This window comes from Jatropha curcas, chromosome 2 (assembly GCF_041381405.1).
Source record: "Jatropha curcas cultivar XTBG-Jc1 chromosome 2, XTBG_Jcur_1.0, whole genome shotgun sequence".
Classification (NCBI taxonomy): Eukaryota; Viridiplantae; Streptophyta; class Magnoliopsida; order Malpighiales; family Euphorbiaceae; genus Jatropha; species Jatropha curcas.
This window is the reverse complement of record NC_143152.1, coordinates 30302422-30323767: the sequence shown is the minus strand read 5'-3', so window position 1 is coordinate 30323767 and position 21346 is coordinate 30302422. Positions and strand designations below refer to the sequence as shown.

Genomic DNA, 21346 nt, shown 5'->3' with positions numbered 1-21346 from the left:
TATTATGTACTTTAAAATGCTGTTGTTGGATAATTGTGGGAGAATGAACTCCAGTTTATGTGCATTAGCTAATAGGTGCAGCCGCACCCTGGGACATTTCATGCACTTCAAAGCCCTTTATATTAGTATAATTGAGTTGCAAAATTCAAAGTCGGATATGGAAAATGCATAAAATATAATGAATGGAGTTGAAAAAAAGAAAGAAACGTGTAGTTGGTAACTGTCAAATTGTATAACAGAGTTGAATGGGTCTAAATTCCAAGCTCAAAACCCTGCAAATTTCACCCGTCGTTTCTCTCTTTCACAACTCTTCTCCAAATTTTGAATCTTAGAGGTAACTTTTCGGAAGGATCAATTGCAAATAATCCTGTTAAATTTACCTATTCTTCAAATACTTGATCTCTCTGGCGACAACCTCAGCTGAAAATCCCTCCTAATTTAGGAAATCTTATTGGATCACTGACCATAATGTGGTATCAAGTGTTGGTCTCCAATACCAATTTCCTTACCGTTGGAAGAGAGGGAATGATTTGCAGGTGTTCTGGAAGAATTTGAAGCAAGGTCTACCTAACAAAAATCTTTGGCTTTATACTTTTCTAGATCTATCAAACAATCAATTATCAGGTGTAATTCCTGAAAGTTTAGGTTCCTTGATAAACTTGAAGTCATTAAATTTATCTAACAATAGACTCTCTGGAACGATACCTTTCAGTTTTGATGATATGCGAAAAATAGAGAGCTTGGATTTGTCGCGCAACAATCTTTCTGGTGAAATGCCTGAAACATTAGCAAAGGCTTTGGATCATACTTACCTAGACTTGAGCAATAACGAATTGGCATGTCAGATTCCAAATGGTCCTCTAATGGACAGGCTCAATGATGCTAAATCTTATGCCAACAAATCTGTCGTTTCTTCTTGAAGATCAAGTCGTAAAAATCAAACGACATGGACATGAACATGAACGTGATGATAAAAGAGAACCTTGTGGGCCGGAAAACATTACAGATATAATGGGTTTCCTTTTTTTTAAGCCCATTGACCCGACCCAATTCGCAAAGCAGAAGGGAGATTTTGGTCATCTCAAGAGCCGAAGTGGGCATCCAAAACCCTAGCAACTCAACGAAGTCTAAAACCCCCCTAAATTCCCATAAAATATAACCTATTTCTTGCTTCCTCTGCTGCAAACTCTTCCCTGTCGTTTTTCTTTTGAACTCACATCAAATCGGAGTATTATGAGGCCACCTAGAGGTGGCGGTTTTAGAGGCGGGAGAGATGGGGGCCGCGGTTTTGGTGGAGGCCGAGGTGGCCGTGGTCGCGGCGGCGGCGGCCGTTTTGGTGGTGGCGGCCCTGGCGGGTTTCGTGACGAGGGACCTCCTTCTGAAGTAGTAGGTCCGTTTCTTTGTTCCCTTCTGTATCCTTTTTCCCTTTTGGTTAATGATTTTTTAAGTGAAATAACTGAAAAAATAAAGCTTTGTAATGAAATTTATCTATTCTTTAATGCATTGATGTTCTTTATTAATTTTTTTGGTAAATTTTTGTAGAGGTTTCTACATTTCTTCACGCCTGTGAAGGGGATGCAGTGACAAAGCTCACGAATGAGAAAATTCCATACTTTAATGCCCCAATCTTTCTGCAAAACAAGACTCAGATAGGGAAAGTTGATGAAATATTTGGTCCCATAAATGAATCTGTGAGCATTTTACTTGTCTCTACTCTGTATTGCTAATGTGTTGCAATATTCATGTTGTTTGCATATTTTTTTGGTTATCTAATTTAGGTCATCTATGGTTGCAGTATTTTTCTATCAAAATGATGGAAGGCATTGTGGCAACTTCTTATGCGACTGGTGACAAATTCTTCATTGATCCTAATAAGCTTTTACCTCTTGCAAGATTTCTTCCTCAACCAAAGTAAGTTTTTTCTGCTCGTTTACATTATTACATAATATGGTTCTGAGTATAGAACTACTATGCACGTTTTATTTATTTGTCTGGGTCGGGAGATCAATGGTTGCTGCAGTTGAGGAAATAGAAAGTGACTACAGAATAGCAGAATATTTCTGCAGAGACATTTGACATGTCCTTTTATTGATATTATGTGTGTGGTCGTGTGTGATTTTAATGCTCAATTTTTGTGATTGTTTAAAGTGATGACATGCTTCTACCCATTTATAATTTTGTTATGTATTTGAAGATGATTTTATTTTCCTATATTATGGGTTCATATGGTTCATTAGAGATGCATGATCTAGGAGGCATTGCAAGATCATGTTGTTCATTCTACACTTTAAATGTGATTGTATCATTCTTTGGGATGACTGCTTTTGGAGCTTCTGTGTTCATTTCCTTTTATGTCTTTAGTCTCATTACCGAAGTATTATAGCTCTTGAAGAAATTGACTGTCAGCAGTTGAATACTCTACTATTGATTGCTAATGGATTATCATTGAGTTCTATTGTTCAGACTTCGAAGCTCTTTTTCTATTTACTACATTCATTCAATTTCAACTTTGTGTGCTGTCTTAATTTGTGCATACCCTATGATCCAGCATAGCAACCAGTTGATCATATCCGTCCTTTTAAAATTTAAAATTCTGTGAACTTTTTTCAGACGCTGTCAGAAAAATCAATGTCCTGGTGTTTGGAATTATTGTTTGGAGTTTGGACACTTGTGGACCTTGCTTCTGTTGTTTTTTGATAATTGTAATGGTCTATGGTTACGTTGCAGGGGACAGGCACAAGCTGGAAGAGGTGGTCGTGGTGGAGGCCGAGGTGGCGGTAGGGGCGGTGGCCGTGGAGGTGGTGGATTTCGTGGAAGGGGTGGTCCACGAGGTGGTAGAGGTGGACCTCCAAGAGGTGGCCGTGGTGGTGGCTTTAGGGGTAGAGGAAGGTCATAGAACAACTTTATGTAATATCATTTGCGTTTTTCCCTCCGGAGTTTTCATTTTATGGTGCAATGGACAAACAATGATCAATATTGATGCTATTTTGGATATCATCTTATGTTGTTAATGGAGTAATTTTTGTTGCACATGTATCAGTATGGAAAAATATCATTTTAGATGCTATGAGAAAAGAAAGTTTGAAAGCGTTAATCGAATTGAAGATTTTATTATTAGCACACTAGTTAACTTTTTTGTATATCTTATAAGGTGCTGCTGATGCATAGGATTTTTATTATTATAGCAAAGGTAAAACTTAATTTTCCTCATCTGTTATAATCAACACCAAGAAAACTTAAAAGCCTTGGTAATCTGAAATTGTAAGGTTATTAATTTTCGGCTGAAATTACACAACAGACATAGAGAAGCAATCTAAAACAGAGAATTTGAGGCATTCCCTTACTTTCTTTGAACGATAATTCATAAATAATAGGAATCACCAACGAATGCTCCGGTGGAAATGAAGGAAATACATATAACAAAACCTTGCGTTTCAAACTAACTGAAGCAAGCCTCCATCTTTATTCAAAGTAGATGCTGTCTTAGGCTTCCCAACCTCTAAGAATAGTAGCTCGTGCAACTCGATTAACTCCAAGAGTGAAGGCTCCCATTCGGAGATCGCAATTGTGGGTCTTGCACATCTCCTTTACATCTTTGAAACCTCTAGTCATGTAAGTCTTGAGCTCATTATTCACTTTCTCCTCATCCCACATGAATCCTTGAATGTTCTGCAATTCACAGGCAGTAAACTATAAGTACAATTTACCCGAGTAAGGCAATAGACATGGCTAACAGACTCTTTTTTTGCAGAATTCATACCTGCACCCACTCAAAGTAACTAACAGTAACTCCTCCTGAGTTTGCATATATATCTGGAAGAATAACTACTCCTTTTTTTGACAAAATCTGAAATACAGAGGTTACCGATTATGGTATTGCAGGATTCAGAATATGCAACTGCAATTCAAAACCTAAAGCATCAAGCACCAACCTCATCTGCCTCCGGATCAGTGGGATGGTTAGCAGCTTCAATAATGAATTTGGCTTTTATATCATTTGCATTCTCTCTTCAAGCAGACCAAAGAAAAGGAAAAATGTAAAGTCTTTACTCAATTTCAGTAGGAACAAACAAATTCATTATAAGAAAAAGCTTCTAGTATTAGATATACACCTGTTGATAACTCCTCCAAGAGCAGCTGGAATGAGAATATCGCAGTCCTCGACTAATATTGAGTTAGGATTGATGGGATCGGCACCATGGAATCCTTTCACACCTCTGTGTTCCTTGGCATGTTTTAGTAAGCTTGGAATATCAATACCATTTTTGTTCTTTATAGCCCCAGTCACATCACTTACAGCAACAACCTTTCCACCTTGTTCACTAATCAGTTGGGCAGCCCAAGAACCCACATTGCCAAAACCCTGAAGTCAAAAACACTTCTATTATATCATCAAGAGAGTGTTTTTTTAGCCTTTAAAGCTAAATGTATCTTCGTGCATCTTTCTACAGAGGGAACTGATAATGGTACAGAAAGCAAACCTGAATGACAAATCGTTGTCCCGCTACGGACTTCCCATGCTCATTAAGCAATGCTTCAGTGGCAAAGAGGACTCCTCTTCCTGTAGCGGCATCTCTGCCTAGAGATCCACCAAGATCCTAATTTAATGAACAAATAAATGGACTAAAGTCTGTCAAATTATAGAAAGGAACAAGCTACACTGGCAACACACATTATTTAACATTGTATCTCAAGGTAAAAACAACTGCATAAATTCAGTAATACATAGTAGCAAGTAAGTGTCAACTACAAAACTTACAGTAGGTTTGCCGGTCACAACTGCCGGTGAGTAGCCGTGGAATTTTGAATATTCGTCTAATATCCATGCCATGGTCTGTTTAACAACAAATAAAGCATAATTCAACAGTTTTTTTAAGCGAAATGAAGAAGTTATGTTCAGTTCATATCTTTGTTGCTAGTAATTAAGCAAAATAAACCATCTGCATTAAGAAATGTTTACAATGCTGTACCTGAGGACCAGTTCCCATATCTGGAGCTGGAACATCAGTATGAGTTCCTATCAGATCATGAATTTTCTGAGTGAATACTCGGGTGAGTCGCTCTAGCTCAGATATGCTCAAATCCCCCGGACTACATCCAATCCCACCTTTAGCACCACCATATGGGATATTTGCTACTGCTGTCTTCCATGTCATGAGTTGTGCTAACGCATTCACCTCATCTGGATCAACCTACAATCAACCATTACAAGTACCAAGAAGTTCTCTCAATTTTCCGCAGAATCTTGACCTAACAAGTTAAGTCATAAAAGGGTTTCTAATTCCAGCTACCTCTGGGTGATATCTTATGCCTCCTTTCATGGGGCCTCTAGCATTGTCATGTTGGACCCTAAAACCAACAAAAGAAACCAAAGTGCCATCATCTTTTGGTATGGTACATTCAACCTGCAATTTTTGTTAAAAATCAATTAGAGCATAAGAGCGAATCAAAATTATACCCTTCACTCATTAAAAGTCACCTTGATTTCTCTGAATGGAATAAGCAAACTCTTCTCAAGCTTGGAGTCTAATCCCAGCAGCCTAGCTGCTAGCTTAAAGTTTCTGTTGGTTGCTGCTAATGCATTCATGCTTTCTTCTAAAGCTGTATCAAGAACTATAATTAAGCAGAATTAAGGAATCTTATGTTTAGATAACTAAGGATGGAAAAAATAGCAATTTAAACCACACTTCCCAATAGAAGGATTTAGTGGCTTCCTCAATAGAGATTTTAGCACAAGCACATTTCAACATGGGCGTTGAAGAATCATTTACCATTAAATTATGCATCTGAAAACGTTTATCAAACAGCAGCCTCACATGTTTCCGCATACATGAGGATCCAAGAAAGACTTGGGCAGGAAAAATACAAAAAGACTTGGAAAATAAATTAGTTTTTCCAAGATAACTATCACATGTAACCTAATAATGTAGATCACAAGGCATTTATTAGTCAGCCTGGCGTGGCTATTATATCTAATATTATGGATAAACCATGGACCACTATTAACTAGTTGCCTTATTTGAATATTAATTTATTATTTTCTTCAATATTTTTATTTCTCAAGATAAGCAGAATTTGATTATTTAAAATTCATGATAGAGCTTCATAATCTGAAACAAGAAAGTTGATTCAAATTTTAAATACAAATTATTTAGGTTCATTTGGTCCTAATATTTTCATTCTAACAACCTTTCTTCTTTTGCCTCAAGCAGTCAAGTTTGAATTTTTGATGATAATGATTCCAGGTAGGTATGGCATCATTTTACATTTTCAAATAATGCAACTGTACAATGCATTTAATCAAAATCTGATTTCACAAATTAAAAAAATGATACAAGAATAATTCCACATGGCTCCTAACATCAAATGGAAAGTCCCATCTAGTGCAGGTACGAAACATGTGTGTCAATTCAGTTCAACTAAAGAAAAAACCGGTAATTCAGCAGAGAGAAAATATGTGCATAAGTATAATCAAGGCTGTGTAGTTTGGTTGATCTTTCCACTAATGTGAAGTTTCAAGTTTTCATCAATCTGAGCCGAGAAAAGCTATCCTATTTTGTAATCCCCGGTGTTATTTCGGTTCATTGGATTGGGTCTCCAACGAGTGAAACAAAAATAATTGGACCCCATTCACTTTTGCGCTCGGGCTAATAGCCTAAGCTGGATTGTAAAGTTCTAATGGGCTTGGAGTAGGCTAATATCTATTAAACAATTCAATTTATAAAATTAGATCAATTAAATAGTTAAAAATATAAAAATTATTGTTTAAAAAGTTATACTAAATGCACATCAAATAAATATTTTACAAATAAAAATAAAAAACTCTAAAATTTATTGTTGCGGATATATGCTCAACATTATCAAAATTTGGCTACCCATAAAATTTAAGGTGATAATTAAAATTCCAAAGTTACCCCTAAAAAACACGATGCTTGATGGAAGGACCCTCTATTTTACTGCAATAATCAAGCCAACGAAAAAGGACAAAAACAGGGAAGAAAAACGAGGTGAAAGGAGCCAAAAATATCTAGTCCCATCCCAAGTTCTAGGAAGACAAAAGATCCAATACAATCCCTAGCTTTGCCCGGAAACCTCTCCGGCTGCCACACTGCACTCCCCGCCGTTCAAAGAGGAAAAAAACACCAATTGCACAAACTTCTTAACTAAAAACAAAAAATTTACAAATATATATAATTTGAGAGAGAGGGTTTACATGAAAGTCTTACCAAAGGTATTGAAGAACTCCAATCCCACTCCAAATTCAGCAACTATGCCAACTGAAGCACAGAGTCTTCAAATAAATAAGGCAACCCTAAAAGAAGGAAAAAGGAAAAACTGGAATGAGAATCAAATTCCCCTGTAAATTCCTGGGAAAAATGAATTCCACTGAAACATATATATAAAAAGCCAACAGTGGGTTAGGTGTTGGACCAATTTGTGTCTCCAACATGATGAAGAGAAAGAGAACATTTTGATGCCCTTTCTCTTCCTTCAACTATCAGAAGGAGCATCAAACTCACCCTCCATTAATTTTGTCACCCTATAACAGAATGTTCTTTACTATTATCCTAAGAAAGAAAGAAAGAGAGAAGGAAAGACAGACACAGAATAATATCATCATACGTGGATGTCAAAGATCGCAACTTTGGCCCAATTTTACTGCGTAATCGTGAATCCTACGCGAAACCCATCATTATTTTGAAAATTTTTGTCTATGCCCGAGTAGAGTTTTATAATCTCTCTTGTGGGTTTCGGTCTAAATTGCTTTTTTAGTATGATTTCACATGCTAGTGGAGAGGATAGTATTATTGTTAATTTACCTTGTCTTTTTTCTTCAATTGTCAGCTAAAGACATTAGGGAAAGAGAAGGAAAGAGGAAACTTATGATTTAACATGATTTTAATCATGAAATAATTAATATTGGAAATCATTTCCAGTTAAAGTCTAATTAATTAAAAAAAATTAAAGGAAATCTATTTGGAAAAAAGATGCATTAAAAGATAAAAGAAACTCATTTTCAAATTAAATTCTTACAAATTGTGGATTTTAATATTGATTTACAGAGAAAGGTATCAAAAAAGATAAGAAAGCACTTACAATTAGTGGACTATAAAGGAGTTTCAAATTTTGAAATAAGTGAATCTTGCAAATGGGATTCTCCCTATGGATGGATACCCAATGGGCCAATGTTTCTATGATGACCTCATTTTTTGTGACATACTATATATTTTTGCTTTTCTTTTCCAATCCAAAACTTAAAAAAAGTTGTTCTAGATGGACATTATTACCTCAAATTTTTTGTTGAATTATGTAATAAGTAACATACTTTATTCTTGATCCATTTTTGTACTTTTTTTTTTTTTTATTAAATTGGACAAAGAAAAGTCATTTTTGCAATGAAAGAAAAATAAATTTGATTTAATGATTTAGACTTGTCAAATTTATTCCCTAGACCTATTCTTGATAAGGCATTTAGAACCTATTGTACATAAACCAAGTTGATGAATGGAATAAAGTGAAATATTATGTTTTCTTAATTTGTAAATTGTGACTAAAAAAATTATTATTACAAATAATAAGAAGGATAGGGACAACAAATATACAACATGTTGTGTGTATGAGAAACAAAACATAGAAGTGCCGCTTGGGAGATTCTTGATGTAAATCCATATCAGAATCTATTAGTATAGTCATGTAATGACAGAGCCCTTTTTATTTGGAGAAGCACTTAACAAGATTCCAATTTCATTAAAGGAGCACTATCAAATTTTCCTTTTGGAAAAAGGAAAAGGTAGTTGATTTTTTTTCTTAATTTCAAATTACTTTATTCGAAATCACTTTTTAATGATTAGACGAATTGAAATGATTCATTAATCATTTAATTACACGAGATGAAGATCTTAAATTTAATTAAATTTAATTTTCATATCGGTTAACGGTTATTTTTTATTTTTTTTATGAATTATTTTTTATTGGATTTATAATTGTAATTATATCTATAACTGTAAGTCTACTTAAAAATGCAATATTATAAAAGAATATACTTTGTATCATAATATATCTGGAAAAGGGACAAGAAAACATTGAATTCAGCATTTTTGTTGCCACTTATAAGATCCTACCCAAGTTAATTCGAAATGGACAGAAATGGGCCAGGTTCTTTAATAATAGGAACCAAGAATACTATATAGGTCCAAAATCCTGGGCAGTCTTACTGAGCCTTCAGAATAACTGGAATTGGACTATAAATTCTATAAAGGCTAAATATAATTATGGATCAAACCCTTAAAGTTCTAATCCAACTCAAAAGGCCCAAAAATTGGATAATTTTGAATGTTGACCACAAATGTCAACCTTAGATGTTGGAACAAGTTGTGCTTCTTTAGATTAAAGACAATTCATGATTAGCTCCAACTGTTTTAAAATTGTCCTTAATGGAATAATGGTGGCCACCACCATTCCAACCACAGCCACTTAGTCCAAAAAAAAAAAAAAAAAAATCAAGTCATGACTGTGTCTATCCTTATATGCAAAGAGTAGGTATAGCTGCTTCCATTGACTTTGTAAGTGGGTTGAGCCAATTCTTTAGAAACTTCTATTATAAAAAACGCGTTTACTTTTTCTATTACATACCATTCTCATTACAATTTAAAAACCATCTCAAAATAAGCCAAGGCGCTCAGTCCTTTTTGCTCTCTTTGTTTGCCATCTCAAAATGTTATAGAATCGTTAAAAAAACAGAAACAAGGCACAAAATTTATTGTCAAGAACCAAAAAAGCTTGCTCCTTTTCTTTTCTTGATTGCTGCAAGAGAGACACCAATAATTCTTGTTTTTCTTGGTTTTGGGCGTCTCAAGAAAATTAATATGTGTCCTCTTAGATTCATATTGGTGTTTTTCTCAGCAGTTTTGGCCGGATATTTTGCATGGAGGACTGTACGGTCGCCGCCGGAGATTGAAACTGCAGTTTCCGATGACTCATCGTTTGAAATGAAAGATAAACAAGAATTCAATGCGAAGAGGGTATTTTGTTTCTTGAAATTCAAGATTTCTTTTCTCTTTCTTTATTCCTTTGCCGAGTTTCTTGGTTTTCTTGATTCTGTTTGGTTATTCTAACTCTACGAATGTTCAATGGATCTAGGTGATTCAAAATGGATTCTGGGTATTTGTCGACATGGCTAGCGGAAAATACCTGTGGAGGAATTTCAAGGAGATGAGGAAAGAAGATCAGAAGAGCTGCTAGGAATTTACCTTGGGGATATTTTTCTCTCTTTTGTTCTTGATTTGGGGAAGGTAGAACTTAGAATTTGAGGGACAGGTGCCTGCAATTGTAATTTCAATAACACATGTAATTGGTTTTAGCATATAATCCCTTTTAGGCTAATGAAAGATTGAACTTGGAAATATTTGTACATGTTAAAATTGAAAATAAGGGTAGTAGTCTTCATTTTAACGAGGAAAAATGGGAAAAATCGCAAGAAAACAAAATTATAAGTTGAGATTCAAATAAATTGTTATTAAGAGGAACATGAATACGAACTTTGGCCTCTTCAACTCCAATTTCTTGTTGTTTCTCCATCACTTTTGCTGTTTATATTTATTTCAATCCAACCTTGAACAGATTATAAACATATTGCGAATCCGATAACAATGTGAAATCCTATCAATTGTGATCACTTAACCTGCAAAACCTTCCTTTGAGGACAGCATATATGGTATTTATTACATTGGCTAAAACAACATAATTTACAACATATTTCAGATAATTTCAATGTGCATCTCCTCACATGTGCACGAGATAATCAGCAAATGAATTACCGGTGTCGAGTCAATGCAAAGGATGTAATTCTGCACATGTGAGGATGAGCCAAAACAGAACCATATTTACATGAATTTAATACAAATGATTTAATGAACAAGCAACAGAAGCAGCAACAATAGCTTCAGTTTAGGTCAGCTTGTAGCTTGATAGACATATACAAGAGTGTAAGAAGAGCACCCTGTGGGAGAGGAGCATACCTCGCAAGATGGGAACCAACCCACATGGCTACAACTATTAAAACAACCATGCTGCTACTGGTTTTCCCACAGGCCCAGCTTGTAAACTGGAGACAGAGAGTAAGCAAAATCCCACCTCTCCCACCCAAAATCCATGCAATCAAATAACCAATCTTATATCCAGTATCCAATTTGGTGTCAAACAAAGCCATCAGGCTGCTGAATGCAAGAGATAATCGGGAACCAAAGATTCGTAGTAAAAACAGAGATATGAAGACAGATCTAAGCACTTCACTAAAGGGGCCTCTTTCTTGATCCAAGTTTTCTTCTTCAGCCAACTCTTCTGTGTCACTGTCAGCAGAAGAGTTCTCCTTGCTTACATTATGGCGTTCCCAGTATCTTTCACGCTGCATTTTCCTCTTCAGTTCAGCCCATTTATAGGTCCTCAACCCATCTTCAAATTGAGGACTGTAATACTGTTTCCGGCTATATGGCCTGCTTGTATCCTCTTGAAATCTAAGTACTCGATCATATCGAGTCCTTGACACTTCATTTGACAGTATCTGTTCCAAAAAGAGGAGTTTATGGGCAGGCCAGAGGCAAATATACCGTCTGGATATACAGTTAAAATTAATCAAATAGCAGTATGTCCAAAAGCCCAAAATACACTGTCTGGATGTATAATTAAGATTAGTACAGTAAGTATCATGTCTTGATGGTGGAATTGATGGTAAAGGAATTCATAATAGAAATTACTTCATTTTCCTCATGGTCAAGGTTTTCGATCTTGTCTCTGAAATACTACTATTTCCAACAATGGTTCTAACAAAATCAATTACTAGTCAGATATCTAATATTCAAAATTTGCATAGGCTTTTAATCTTCCCATGCATCAGAAACATATTGCAAAAGCCTCCGGGCTCCAGCCACATTTAGATCAACACAATGAAATTCCACCATACAAGAAGGTTCATAATTCTCCCCCGCCTCTGTTTTTTTAAAAATTATAAATAGCACCAGTACTGGACCTATTTACCTTTTGACTTATGATTCTATAAAAGCATTAATAAACAAAATACACACCAAAAGGTCAGAGGAATTGCTCACTTCATATGCATGACGGATGCTCTTGAACAGTTCACCAGCTTGCGAATGCTTGCTGACATCAGGATGATACTGTAATCATGACGCAAGAACATCATTAAGTATGGTTCTCATATTAATTGCTTTCTTAGTTACTAAGCAAAAACCATTTATCAGAATCTCACGGTTTGCAATTTGAATCATACAATTAAACTCAATTTTCATACCGAATGATTCGAATTTGATGGGTGAATTAAAATTGAGCATGAATCTTATGATTCAAGTCGATTCTCATGTCTAACGATTCTCATACCCAACAAAACAAGTGGAAAAGTCGATATAGAGAAAGAAGAGCAAGAGCATCTAGTTATATTAGAAGATGAAGATGGTAAAGGGCTTGAATTTGGAAATGATAATGAATGAATATGAATTTGGATAGGAAATTTAATGGTTAGATAGCATTTGACTTTGTTTTTATTCCAAAATTTTAACAGTTTGACGTTCTGAACTTAGCAATGACATAAGCTATTAGGATCTCTTTCATTTTGTGTTTAGTACATGTTTTAGAATTGAAATTTATATAAATATATCATTTACAATTAAATTATTAGTATCTTTTGATAAAATTAATGGCAAATATATCCATAGATGTTTATTTATTATTTTGAAAATTTATATTGTATGTTACGGTTTAATTCAATTCTCAATTCTAAAAAATAAGAATTTTGAATCTGATTTGACAAATGAGATAAACATAGACGGAGGGAGTAACAAATTTTACAAAGCACTTGTTAGGCATGCACATTTCCAGTGAAGGAGGTTTTGAATTTGTATTTCAAGTCGAAAATCATAAACACCAGCAATGTCAAATCCAAATACACCTTAATTTCAAATAACTACTTATTCAAATGGAGCCTCATATCATAGCAAATAAGCACTCATTTACAAGGATGTTAACTCATTAAATATGGGAAATAATAAAAGTGCTGTCCCTAGAGAATTCCTTCACAAGAAACAGATATCAACCAAACAATCTCTCAGGTAACACAGACAAGAGACGATGATGTGCAGTTTTTCATTTAAACAGCAGTGCTCCGTGATTTTCTAGTGTCCTCATTTTGCAATGACAAGTTGTAAGATAGTTTTCTAATGCCCGAGCTTTGGCATGTTCTCCCAAACACTCACTTTACTCTTGCAGTTCAGAGAATCTAATCTATATAGAAATGTGTGAGGGTGTGCATGCCAAGTTGACAGTAATAGCATTACTCCTGTTATTTAAGACGGATTAACTAAACCAATAAAGTTCCATAGTTTTCAAACTAAAACAAATCCGGAACCAAAGGGATATGTACAAACAGCATCTCATCATGTCACTTTAATTAACAAAATAAAACCATTGGATTAGCCAGAATCAAGACACAATTTAAGTTCAATTTCCCATACTTTCTCAGCAATCAAACAGATTCCAGAAGATAATATTGGAGTAAAGTTACAAAATTACCTTGCGAGCGAGAAGGCGGTAAGCTCGTTTTATATCAGGTAGCGTGGCGTTTCGAGCGAGGCCGAGCACTGCGTAGTGGTCTTGCTCGCCGTCGATAACCGCCCATGACGATGATGATGATGCAATCACGACGGAGCTCCACTTATGGAGACGAGATAAACGATTATGATGGCGGGCCCAGTTCCATGCAGGACCAATTAGGGAAGTGACGCCGGCGATAAAGGAGGAGGAGGAGGAGGAAGAGAAGGTGGATAACGCAACGGAGCCATCAATTGCGGTGGGAATGGGTCCCACCAGAAGTTTCGCCTGCATTATAGTTCATAACATTGGACTCTTTTCCTATTCTGTCAGTCTCTCAAAATGAAGTGACTGAGATTGATTATGTGGTCTTCTGAGGTGTGAGGCTATGAGAAGGATTCGAGGGGTGAGATTTAGATTTGTGCTAATGGATACCATGGGCCTGTATTGGGCTCCAATATACAAAGCTGGCCCAATTGCTTCTCCTCTTTTGTCAAAATTTCCTAGTAGAAATGTCAAATCTAAATCGAAATTCATTCCTCTTTTCTTTATTGTTTTTAACATTAATTAAGGAACCGTCATTGGCTATGAAATAATAGGAAATAATTCTAACTAGATCCTGCAAATTTCACCGTTTTACATATTTATCACACAGTTAAAATAAATTTAATTTTTAGTTTGATACTGAGATGAGAACCTGCATGGTTTATATAATTTTATAAAAAATAAAAAAGGAATATGGTAAATTTTCCCAAGTAGGAAATGAATGAATATTCCTTTTTTTTTTTTTTTGATAAAAGGAATGAATATTCTAACCAAGCGGAAGTGTGATCATAGACGCCCAAATGGAAGAAATGAGTACCTTGCCACGTGTTCTTCATTTTGGACTAAATCAAATACACGTCAGCGTCACTAGGTTCATAGGGACCCACTTTCACCCTAATTTCTAATTTATTTAACTGCAATGTGGAAGGGAGGGCTGTCCAGATTCATTTAAAGGACTCCTTGCCTTATCGGTAAATCATAAACGTCCCTATTTATTCTTTTTCACCCGTTTAATAATTTAATTGCATTGTAGAATTTTAATTTTTTTCTTTTTTAGAGAGCATGCAGAATTTTAGTTTTAAGAAAATTGTATTGTAACATTGCTATTATCCTTTAGAAAATTGCATCAATTATTTTTTTTTTGGGATAATTTTTAAGTTAGGAGAGCTCAAACATATAAATAATTAACTTTAATAAATATACTCTATCTGTACTAAATATAAATCGTTTAAGATTTTTGTACAAGAAAGTAATTAATTCTTCTGATTATAATAAATTTAATAGTAATTTGATCAAATTATCTTTTATCTCAAAATTAATAGATTTTTTATGAAATATTTATTCTATTTAGTGTAAATAAGAGTAATATTGAAAAAAAATTATTTATTATTTCTTCAAATACATAAAAAAATTTATATTTTGTGATAAAATAACAAATTAAAAATGACTTATATTTTGGGACAGATGAAATAAATTACTCAAAAATTTTGTTCTTAAAAAAAATCAAAAATTTCGATAACATTTCAAGTAAAAAAAAACATACAAATATACACATAAATATAACATAATATAAGATTGACACAGTAATAAATTGAAGTTGAAATTCCTCTATCAATATTATTGATAAGTAAATTTTGTGATAACTTTTCTTTTGCGATTAACTCGAAGGGTTTAGCCTAGGAGTACTTTTCGAATTGATCACTATGACTTAAGTTATGGGCGATCTTCTATAATATAAATTTTCTGAGTTGTTCCTTTTGTCTCTAAAAGCGAAGGGATGATATAAAAAAATAAAATAAAAAAAATTTCGTTTGCGATTAATACGTAGGATATAATACAGACAGTTAAATTCACGTAAATAATACCCATTTAATCGTTGCTTAGTTAGAGCTCCTATTATTTCTCGCTCGCCTCATTCATTCGTTCCTCCCCCTGGCTCTCAACCTCTCTCTTCCTCGACCAGAATATTACAAGACGATCGCTTTCACTCTCTTTCTGAATCTAATTTTCAAGGTATTTCAAGACTTCCTCCTCAGTCCTTTCCTTCAGTTTACTTTATTTCTGATTTGAGCTTGGTTTCTTGTGACGTGAACTGCTGTTTTTTTCTTTTTATCTCCGTGTTAATGAGTATTACCTTCTCGCAAGAAACTCTGTTATAATGTACATTTTCTGTTTTCTAATTATTGGTTATATCATCACCTTTAATTGCTATTTTATGGGTTCTGTTTTACTCCAAGGAATAAGGAATGTGTAACTTTTGACGATCCTGGTCATTTAGCGATTCTCGTTCAAAGTATTTCTAGTATTCATCTATTATTCAACTAATGGCATTTAGATCATGGTTGTGGTTAATGGGTTATTGGGGAATATGCATTTTCAACCATATGAAAACTTTCTTTCTTCTCTCTTTATTAGATGTAGATGGGATAAATTATAGCAATGATGCAAGTTGCAAAAAGAGAAATTGTTAATGGCAAGTTGGCAACCAAGATTTCGTAATTCAATTAGCAGTACAAAAATTGCAGAATCAAATTTCGTGATTTATTTTTTTGTTGTGTTATATAATTTAGCAAGTGGTTGTATTTGTGATTTTCCTTCTTTTTTTGAATAAAAGTTATACTAGTGCTGCTCTCACTGTGGGATTGTTTATTAAATTGTTCCACTGTAGAAAGCAAAGTGAAGAAAAAGGATCTCCAATGTCTACTTTATCGAATTCTACAAATATATTTTGGCAAGAATGTCCAGTAGGGAAGTCCGATAGGCAGAGACTACTTAACCAGAAGGGATGTGTTGTATGGATAACCGGACTTAGTGGATCAGGTTAAACTCATTCTTATACATTTTACTTATCATGCAGTTAATTCAAAATTCTTTTTGCTTTTTTTGTTCTTTCTACTTTTCGTTTGTCCTTAATTTTTAAAATCTTTAGGTCAACCAGAAAGCTTACTATTTTCTATGGCTTTATGTCTAGGCTATGTACATTAATGTAGTTCTTTCAGTTTGTAAATATAAACTCTAGATATGGAAACGTTGATTAATGTGATTAATCATAACTCATTAAATTCATAGAGGCTTATTGTTGCGATGTCCTAATTACAGAGGCAAATGTGCAGAAATCATGCTTCTGGCTCGATGTCTATCATCTCATGAAAAATGCTGGTCTAGATAATCCTAAAGGCTCATTTTGTCATACTTGTGGGACGCAACCGCTCGAAGTAGATTTCTCATATTTCTTAATGCTTTAAATCTATAAAAGAAATTATGACCCTTTTGAATTAAGTTGGATGCCACAGGTGCTTGTTCTTGCTTCCTAGAAAACCTTTCAGGCATTGGAAGAGAAATATCTTTGCACCTCATACTAGCCAAAAACTATCCCAAAAGGGAAACAAATTGAATGAATGAGAAGAAATGCTTAACCTTTTGGGGCCAGATGTGATATAATTATGTTGTATTCATTCTCGCACCCACAATGAGGTGAAGGTTTGGAGGGGTTACAGTTAGGGTGGGGTTACACTTAGGGTCCGTTCGACAAAATTAGCTGTTTTAGTATCGTTTAGTAGTTAGCTGTTTGAGTAACTTTTCATGAAACACTAAAAGTTAAACGTTACATGAGTTAACTTTTTACAAAACGCTATCATAACCTCTAAAAGCTAGTCCAAAAGCTATGTTACCGAACAACTTTTTAAATAGCGATTAGCATTTTGACAAGCTATCTAAAAAAGCTGTTGCCGAACACAGCTTTAATCATATCTCTCCCACTTTCTATGTATTATGTATGTTCATGTAATTGGAAAATGCTGGCATGTTTGGTGGCATTTTATTAAATAAACTCTTGTTTGAGTCATCAAATTTTGCCATCCACTTAAGCAGCAAGAGGTTGCTGGCTTATTGTGCTATAAGTAGGTGGATGCTGGATTATTGTGATATGTATATTTTGAGAAATCTCCTTGTTTGGTAGAAGAATCAGTCCCCTTTTACTCTGTGCTTGTTTTCAGACCTTTTTTCAACTTTTTTTAGGGAAAAGCACACTGGCATGCTCACTGAGCAGAGAGCTGTACTCTAAGGGGAAGCTGTCTTATGTTCTTGATGGAGATAACCTTCGCCATGGACTGAATAGAGATCTGGGTTTCAGTGCTGAAGATCGAACTGAAAATATTCGCAGGGTTGGTAAGTATGATTTTGTATAATAACAAACTTCTTTATTTTTTATTATTCAGAAAAACTCATGGTGATAGTATTGATCTAATTCATGAGTTACATAATTTGGAGGTTTGCGTAAATAAACAAATAAATTAGTTCAAACTTATCATTCAGCTGGATTTGTATGCTATTTGAGGTTTTTCTGGCAGATATAAGAGCTATTCATTCTGTCTGTAGTGGGGATTCTAAGGGGCAGTTTTTACTAGCTGTTACATACTGCATGAAGCTAAACATGGCTGGGTCATCCAATTAGTTTTCAAGATTTAAATTAGAGTGCTCAAGTCTTGGGTATGTGCTCCCAATTATCAGATCACAATGTTCTAGACTTCTAGTCTTAGTTCTGTGTTCCAGAATATCAAATCACATTGTCCTAGTAGACATCAAAGTTGTAAATTCTATTGAAAGAAAAAATGATAGTCATTTTTTATTAAAGTGGGGAAATGTTGACACTCTCAATTTCCAATATTTGTTGGTTTGCCAGTTGCTGGTATATTACAGAAGTGAGCAAACTGTTGGTCAACAAAATCCTTGAGCTGAATTTTATTTATAACCAGTAGTATGAGGTCATGATGAAGTTCCATTCTGATGATGACGTCCAGATGTACTTGAGCCTAACAGTTATCAGTTATACCCAAGTTCTTTTATGATTATAAGGCTAAAAACTTGATTAACTTTAGTATAGCATGTGGTAGGCCTATTATAGGTTTTTCTGATGCATTTTTATATCATTTATTATTAATTATATATTTGTTTGATAGGGGAAGTAGCAAAACTCTTTGCGGATGCTGGTTTGATATGCATTGCTAGTCTGATATCACCATACAGAAAAGACCGGGATGCTTGCCGTGCAATGTTGTCAGATGCAAATTTCATCGAGGCAAGATTCCCCCATAATGGCTCTTACTATGACCAAGCAAAATTTCTTTAAGATTATCACTTTACTTGTATGCTTATAGGTTTTCATGAACATGCCTCTTTCATTATGTGAGTCAAGAGATGCTAAAGGGCTCTACAAGCTTGCACGTGCTGGAAAAATTAAAGGTTTGCTCTTGAAATGTACTTTGGTGCTGCTTTGACATCACAGGTTTCCTGCATTTTTACCCTTCCTGTATTTAATGTAACCCACATGAGAAAACATAGGGCCAGCAAGTAAGGTGTATAATATTGGCTGCATTCGTTATTGAATGGTTCAGCCAAAGAGAAAAAAGTTGAAATGAAGAGTGAAGACTTATTTTATTAGCAGGTAAAGAGTAATTGCGAGGAGGTGAGGCACATTCTCTTCTAAAACAAACGATGACACTTTTTATCCTTTTTAAGTTTTTAAAGCTTTGCATTAGGATTGGCTGTCTAAAAGCATGAAAAATTATGTCTTTTCATTCACGATCTTCAGTCATAATAATTTAAATTGTCCAACCCTACACAACCCGTCACCCCTTTAGAATTTTCCACGCATTCTTTCTTATTAAGAACATCTTTACCTGGAGTGTGAATTGCTGCAGGAATAGAAATTGGAGTGTTAAATATCCTCATCTAAATATTCAGTAAGCTTCTTGAGATTGCTTCCACAAGATTTTCTAATACCGTGCAAATTGGAAAAGTTAGTTTCAAGAAAAAATGCTATATTAATTGGTCTAAAGTACCATTGGGAACCCAAAATTTGTAGGATGATGATAACAAAATTAGCTAAGAATTGAAATTGCTTATTCTTTGCCCATGGTTATTTGATGGTTTGAATGAAAGAGATTTTGATGTTTCAGATTATCATTTGCCGATGTCTTCTCTAACATGGTCATATGACATTGCAGGTTTTACTGGCATAGATGATCCTTATGAACCACCTTTGAATTGCGAGGTATACATAAGTAGACACAATCATTGCTCTTAATAATAATTTCTACTGGAACTGCTGTGATATTTCTTGGACTTTACCCAACATCTCTACACATCTTGAACTGACTTTCCTTTCAATGCAGATAGAAATACAAGAGAAAGATGGAGTATGTCCCACACCAACTGCCATGGCTGGACAAGTAGTATCATACTTGGAGGACAAAGGATATCTGCAAGATAAGTGATGACGCTACTAGACTCAGCTAAGGGTGTCATCATGTGGAATGTGTTTGAAGTTGTTTAGTGATTGAGATTTCTTCTCTAGATTGAATCCCAATAACCATTGTTTCTATCAATGTTTTTTCTTTTCTTTTTTTTTTTTTTTTTCAACTTGGGATAATTACTCATCCAAATAGGTATTTAAAATGTAAGTTGGAGAATATCCTCGTCACATTGTTTATGAATATAATTTATAGCTTTAGAGACAATATATATATATATATATACATATATATATATATATACACACGGACAATTTTTCTGTCGTGATAAATTCTGTAATAAAGAGATTTGAACTTAAATACTTTTCTGTCGTGATAACTTTTATAATAAAGAAAGTCGAATTTAAACTCTCTCTATTCTTCTTTAAGAACTGAGAAGATCAAATTTAGCAAGCATAATTGACACAAAAGTAAAGTTTTAGGTTTTATAAATTTTATAGATTATATATTCAGTATTAATTAATCCAAACGAGGCATAAGGTTTTCTAGGCTTTGGGTAAAGACATGTATTAACGCGCAAAGGTCATGTGTGGCATACTAAAACTTCCAATTTCGAACAGACATAAATACGGCGTCGTTTGCGAAGGTGAAACCACCTTCGTCAATCGTCACTTTTCTCATTTCGTAACCCAAAAACCAACAAAACAGCTAACAGAAAACTCGAAAAAAGCAGAGGGAGACAGAGAGAGAAATGGTTTTGAACAGCAATTTGGTGATGACGATAGCGAATTTATCAGCCAATCTATGCCAATACATAGCTTGCAATCCAGAGCGGCTAAGCAGCGATCAAGTCTTGAATCTGCTCTTCTGCTTACCTCTCAACCACTTAGGTCGTCTTACTCTCTCTCTATGGACATATCTCTGCTACAATCCCAATCCTGCCAATCTCACCGATTTCGATTTCGATGACGACGAAGGCGACGATGACGATTTGCACTCAGATTGATTTCTCGCTCCACTTCTCTTTCTCTTTTTCTTTTTTTAATTTTGTAAATATGAGAAAGAGAAATTCTGATTAATTGAAGATAGAAATTGGATTGTATTGGATTTGGATTTTATGATTGGTCAATTTTGAGATCTGGTTAAATATTTCTTTTTTTTTTCTTTTGTTTGTTGTGTACAGTTGAAATGAAACTTCAACAGGAGCTTGTAATAGTATATTGTTTGTCTTTGGGGTCGTATTATCATACGTCTCGATACGGTTATAACTTTCATTAGTATTTATGTTATTATTATATTCTATTTATTAATAATATTGCGTACATGAATCAAATTATTGAAAATAAAATTCGATATAGCACTATGGAGACCAATTAACATTGTGAATAATAAGCATATAAAAATTATAATTATTAAAAACAAAAATAAAGTAATCAATTAATAAAATTAGT

The 21346-nt window shown here is 34.4% G+C and overlaps 5 protein-coding genes across 14 annotated transcripts; 3 read left to right on the top strand and 2 right to left on the bottom strand.

Annotated features, from left to right (window-relative positions):
• Positions 1-1116: 1116 nt before the first annotated feature.
• LOC105632632 (putative H/ACA ribonucleoprotein complex subunit 1-like protein 1) lies at positions 1117-3030 on the top strand. Its single transcript, XM_012215066.4, has 4 exons — positions 1117-1390; positions 1543-1691; positions 1796-1911; positions 2728-3030. Exons 1-4 carry the CDS (start codon positions 1234-1236, stop codon positions 2894-2896), a joined length of 591 nt encoding a protein of 196 aa, XP_012070456.1. The 5' UTR covers positions 1117-1233; the 3' UTR covers positions 2897-3030.
• Positions 3031-3249: 219 nt separating this feature from the next.
• GDH1 (glutamate dehydrogenase 1) lies at positions 3250-7820 on the bottom strand. 9 transcript variants are annotated; one of them, XM_012215061.3, is made up of 11 exons: positions 7624-7820; positions 7227-7312; positions 5480-5601; positions 5292-5405; positions 4971-5192; positions 4760-4834; positions 4482-4598; positions 4113-4363; positions 3933-4008; positions 3761-3847; positions 3250-3669 (listed from the first exon to the last, which is right to left on the bottom strand). In XM_012215061.3, the coding sequence occupies exons 3-11, from the start codon at positions 5585-5587 to the stop codon at positions 3484-3486; spliced, it is 1236 nt and encodes a 411-aa protein (XP_012070451.1). In that variant the 5' UTR covers positions 5588-5601; positions 7227-7312; positions 7624-7820; the 3' UTR covers positions 3250-3483. The 9 variants fall into 9 exon arrangements, with proteins under 9 accessions (XP_012070451.1, XP_012070452.1, XP_020534367.1 ...); XM_012215062.4 differs by having other exon boundaries at positions 5480-5613; positions 7624-7772; XM_020678708.3 differs by lacking the exon at positions 7624-7820 and adding an exon at positions 7432-7554 and having other exon boundaries at positions 5480-5613.
• Positions 7821-9616: 1796 nt separating this feature from the next.
• On the top strand, positions 9617-10405 carry LOC105632628 (Methyltransferase-related protein). The gene is made up of 2 exons (XM_012215060.3): positions 9617-10022; positions 10141-10405. The coding sequence occupies exons 1-2, from the start codon at positions 9867-9869 to the stop codon at positions 10240-10242; spliced, it is 258 nt and encodes an 85-aa protein (XP_012070450.1). The 5' UTR covers positions 9617-9866; the 3' UTR covers positions 10243-10405.
• A 290-nt stretch (positions 10406-10695) lies between these two features.
• Positions 10696-13983, bottom strand: LOC105632627 (Chaperone DnaJ-domain superfamily protein). 2 transcript variants are annotated; one of them, XM_020678732.3, is made up of 3 exons: positions 13582-13983; positions 12081-12173; positions 10696-11560 (listed from the first exon to the last, which is right to left on the bottom strand). In XM_020678732.3, exons 1-3 carry the CDS (start codon positions 13891-13893, stop codon positions 10943-10945), a joined length of 1023 nt encoding a protein of 340 aa, XP_020534391.1. In that variant the 5' UTR covers positions 13894-13983; the 3' UTR covers positions 10696-10942. The 2 variants fall into 2 exon arrangements, with proteins under 2 accessions (XP_020534391.1, XP_012070449.1); XM_012215059.4 differs by having other exon boundaries at positions 12105-12173.
• A 1515-nt stretch (positions 13984-15498) lies between these two features.
• On the top strand, positions 15499-21184 carry APK3 (adenosine-5'-phosphosulfate (APS) kinase 3). The gene is made up of 7 exons (XM_012215058.4): positions 15499-15657; positions 16313-16464; positions 17662-17811; positions 18603-18721; positions 18801-18885; positions 19650-19696; positions 19818-21184. Exons 2-7 carry the CDS (start codon positions 16341-16343, stop codon positions 19917-19919), a joined length of 627 nt encoding a protein of 208 aa, XP_012070448.1. The 5' UTR covers positions 15499-15657; positions 16313-16340; the 3' UTR covers positions 19920-21184.
• The last annotated feature ends 162 nt before the right edge of the window (positions 21185-21346 follow it).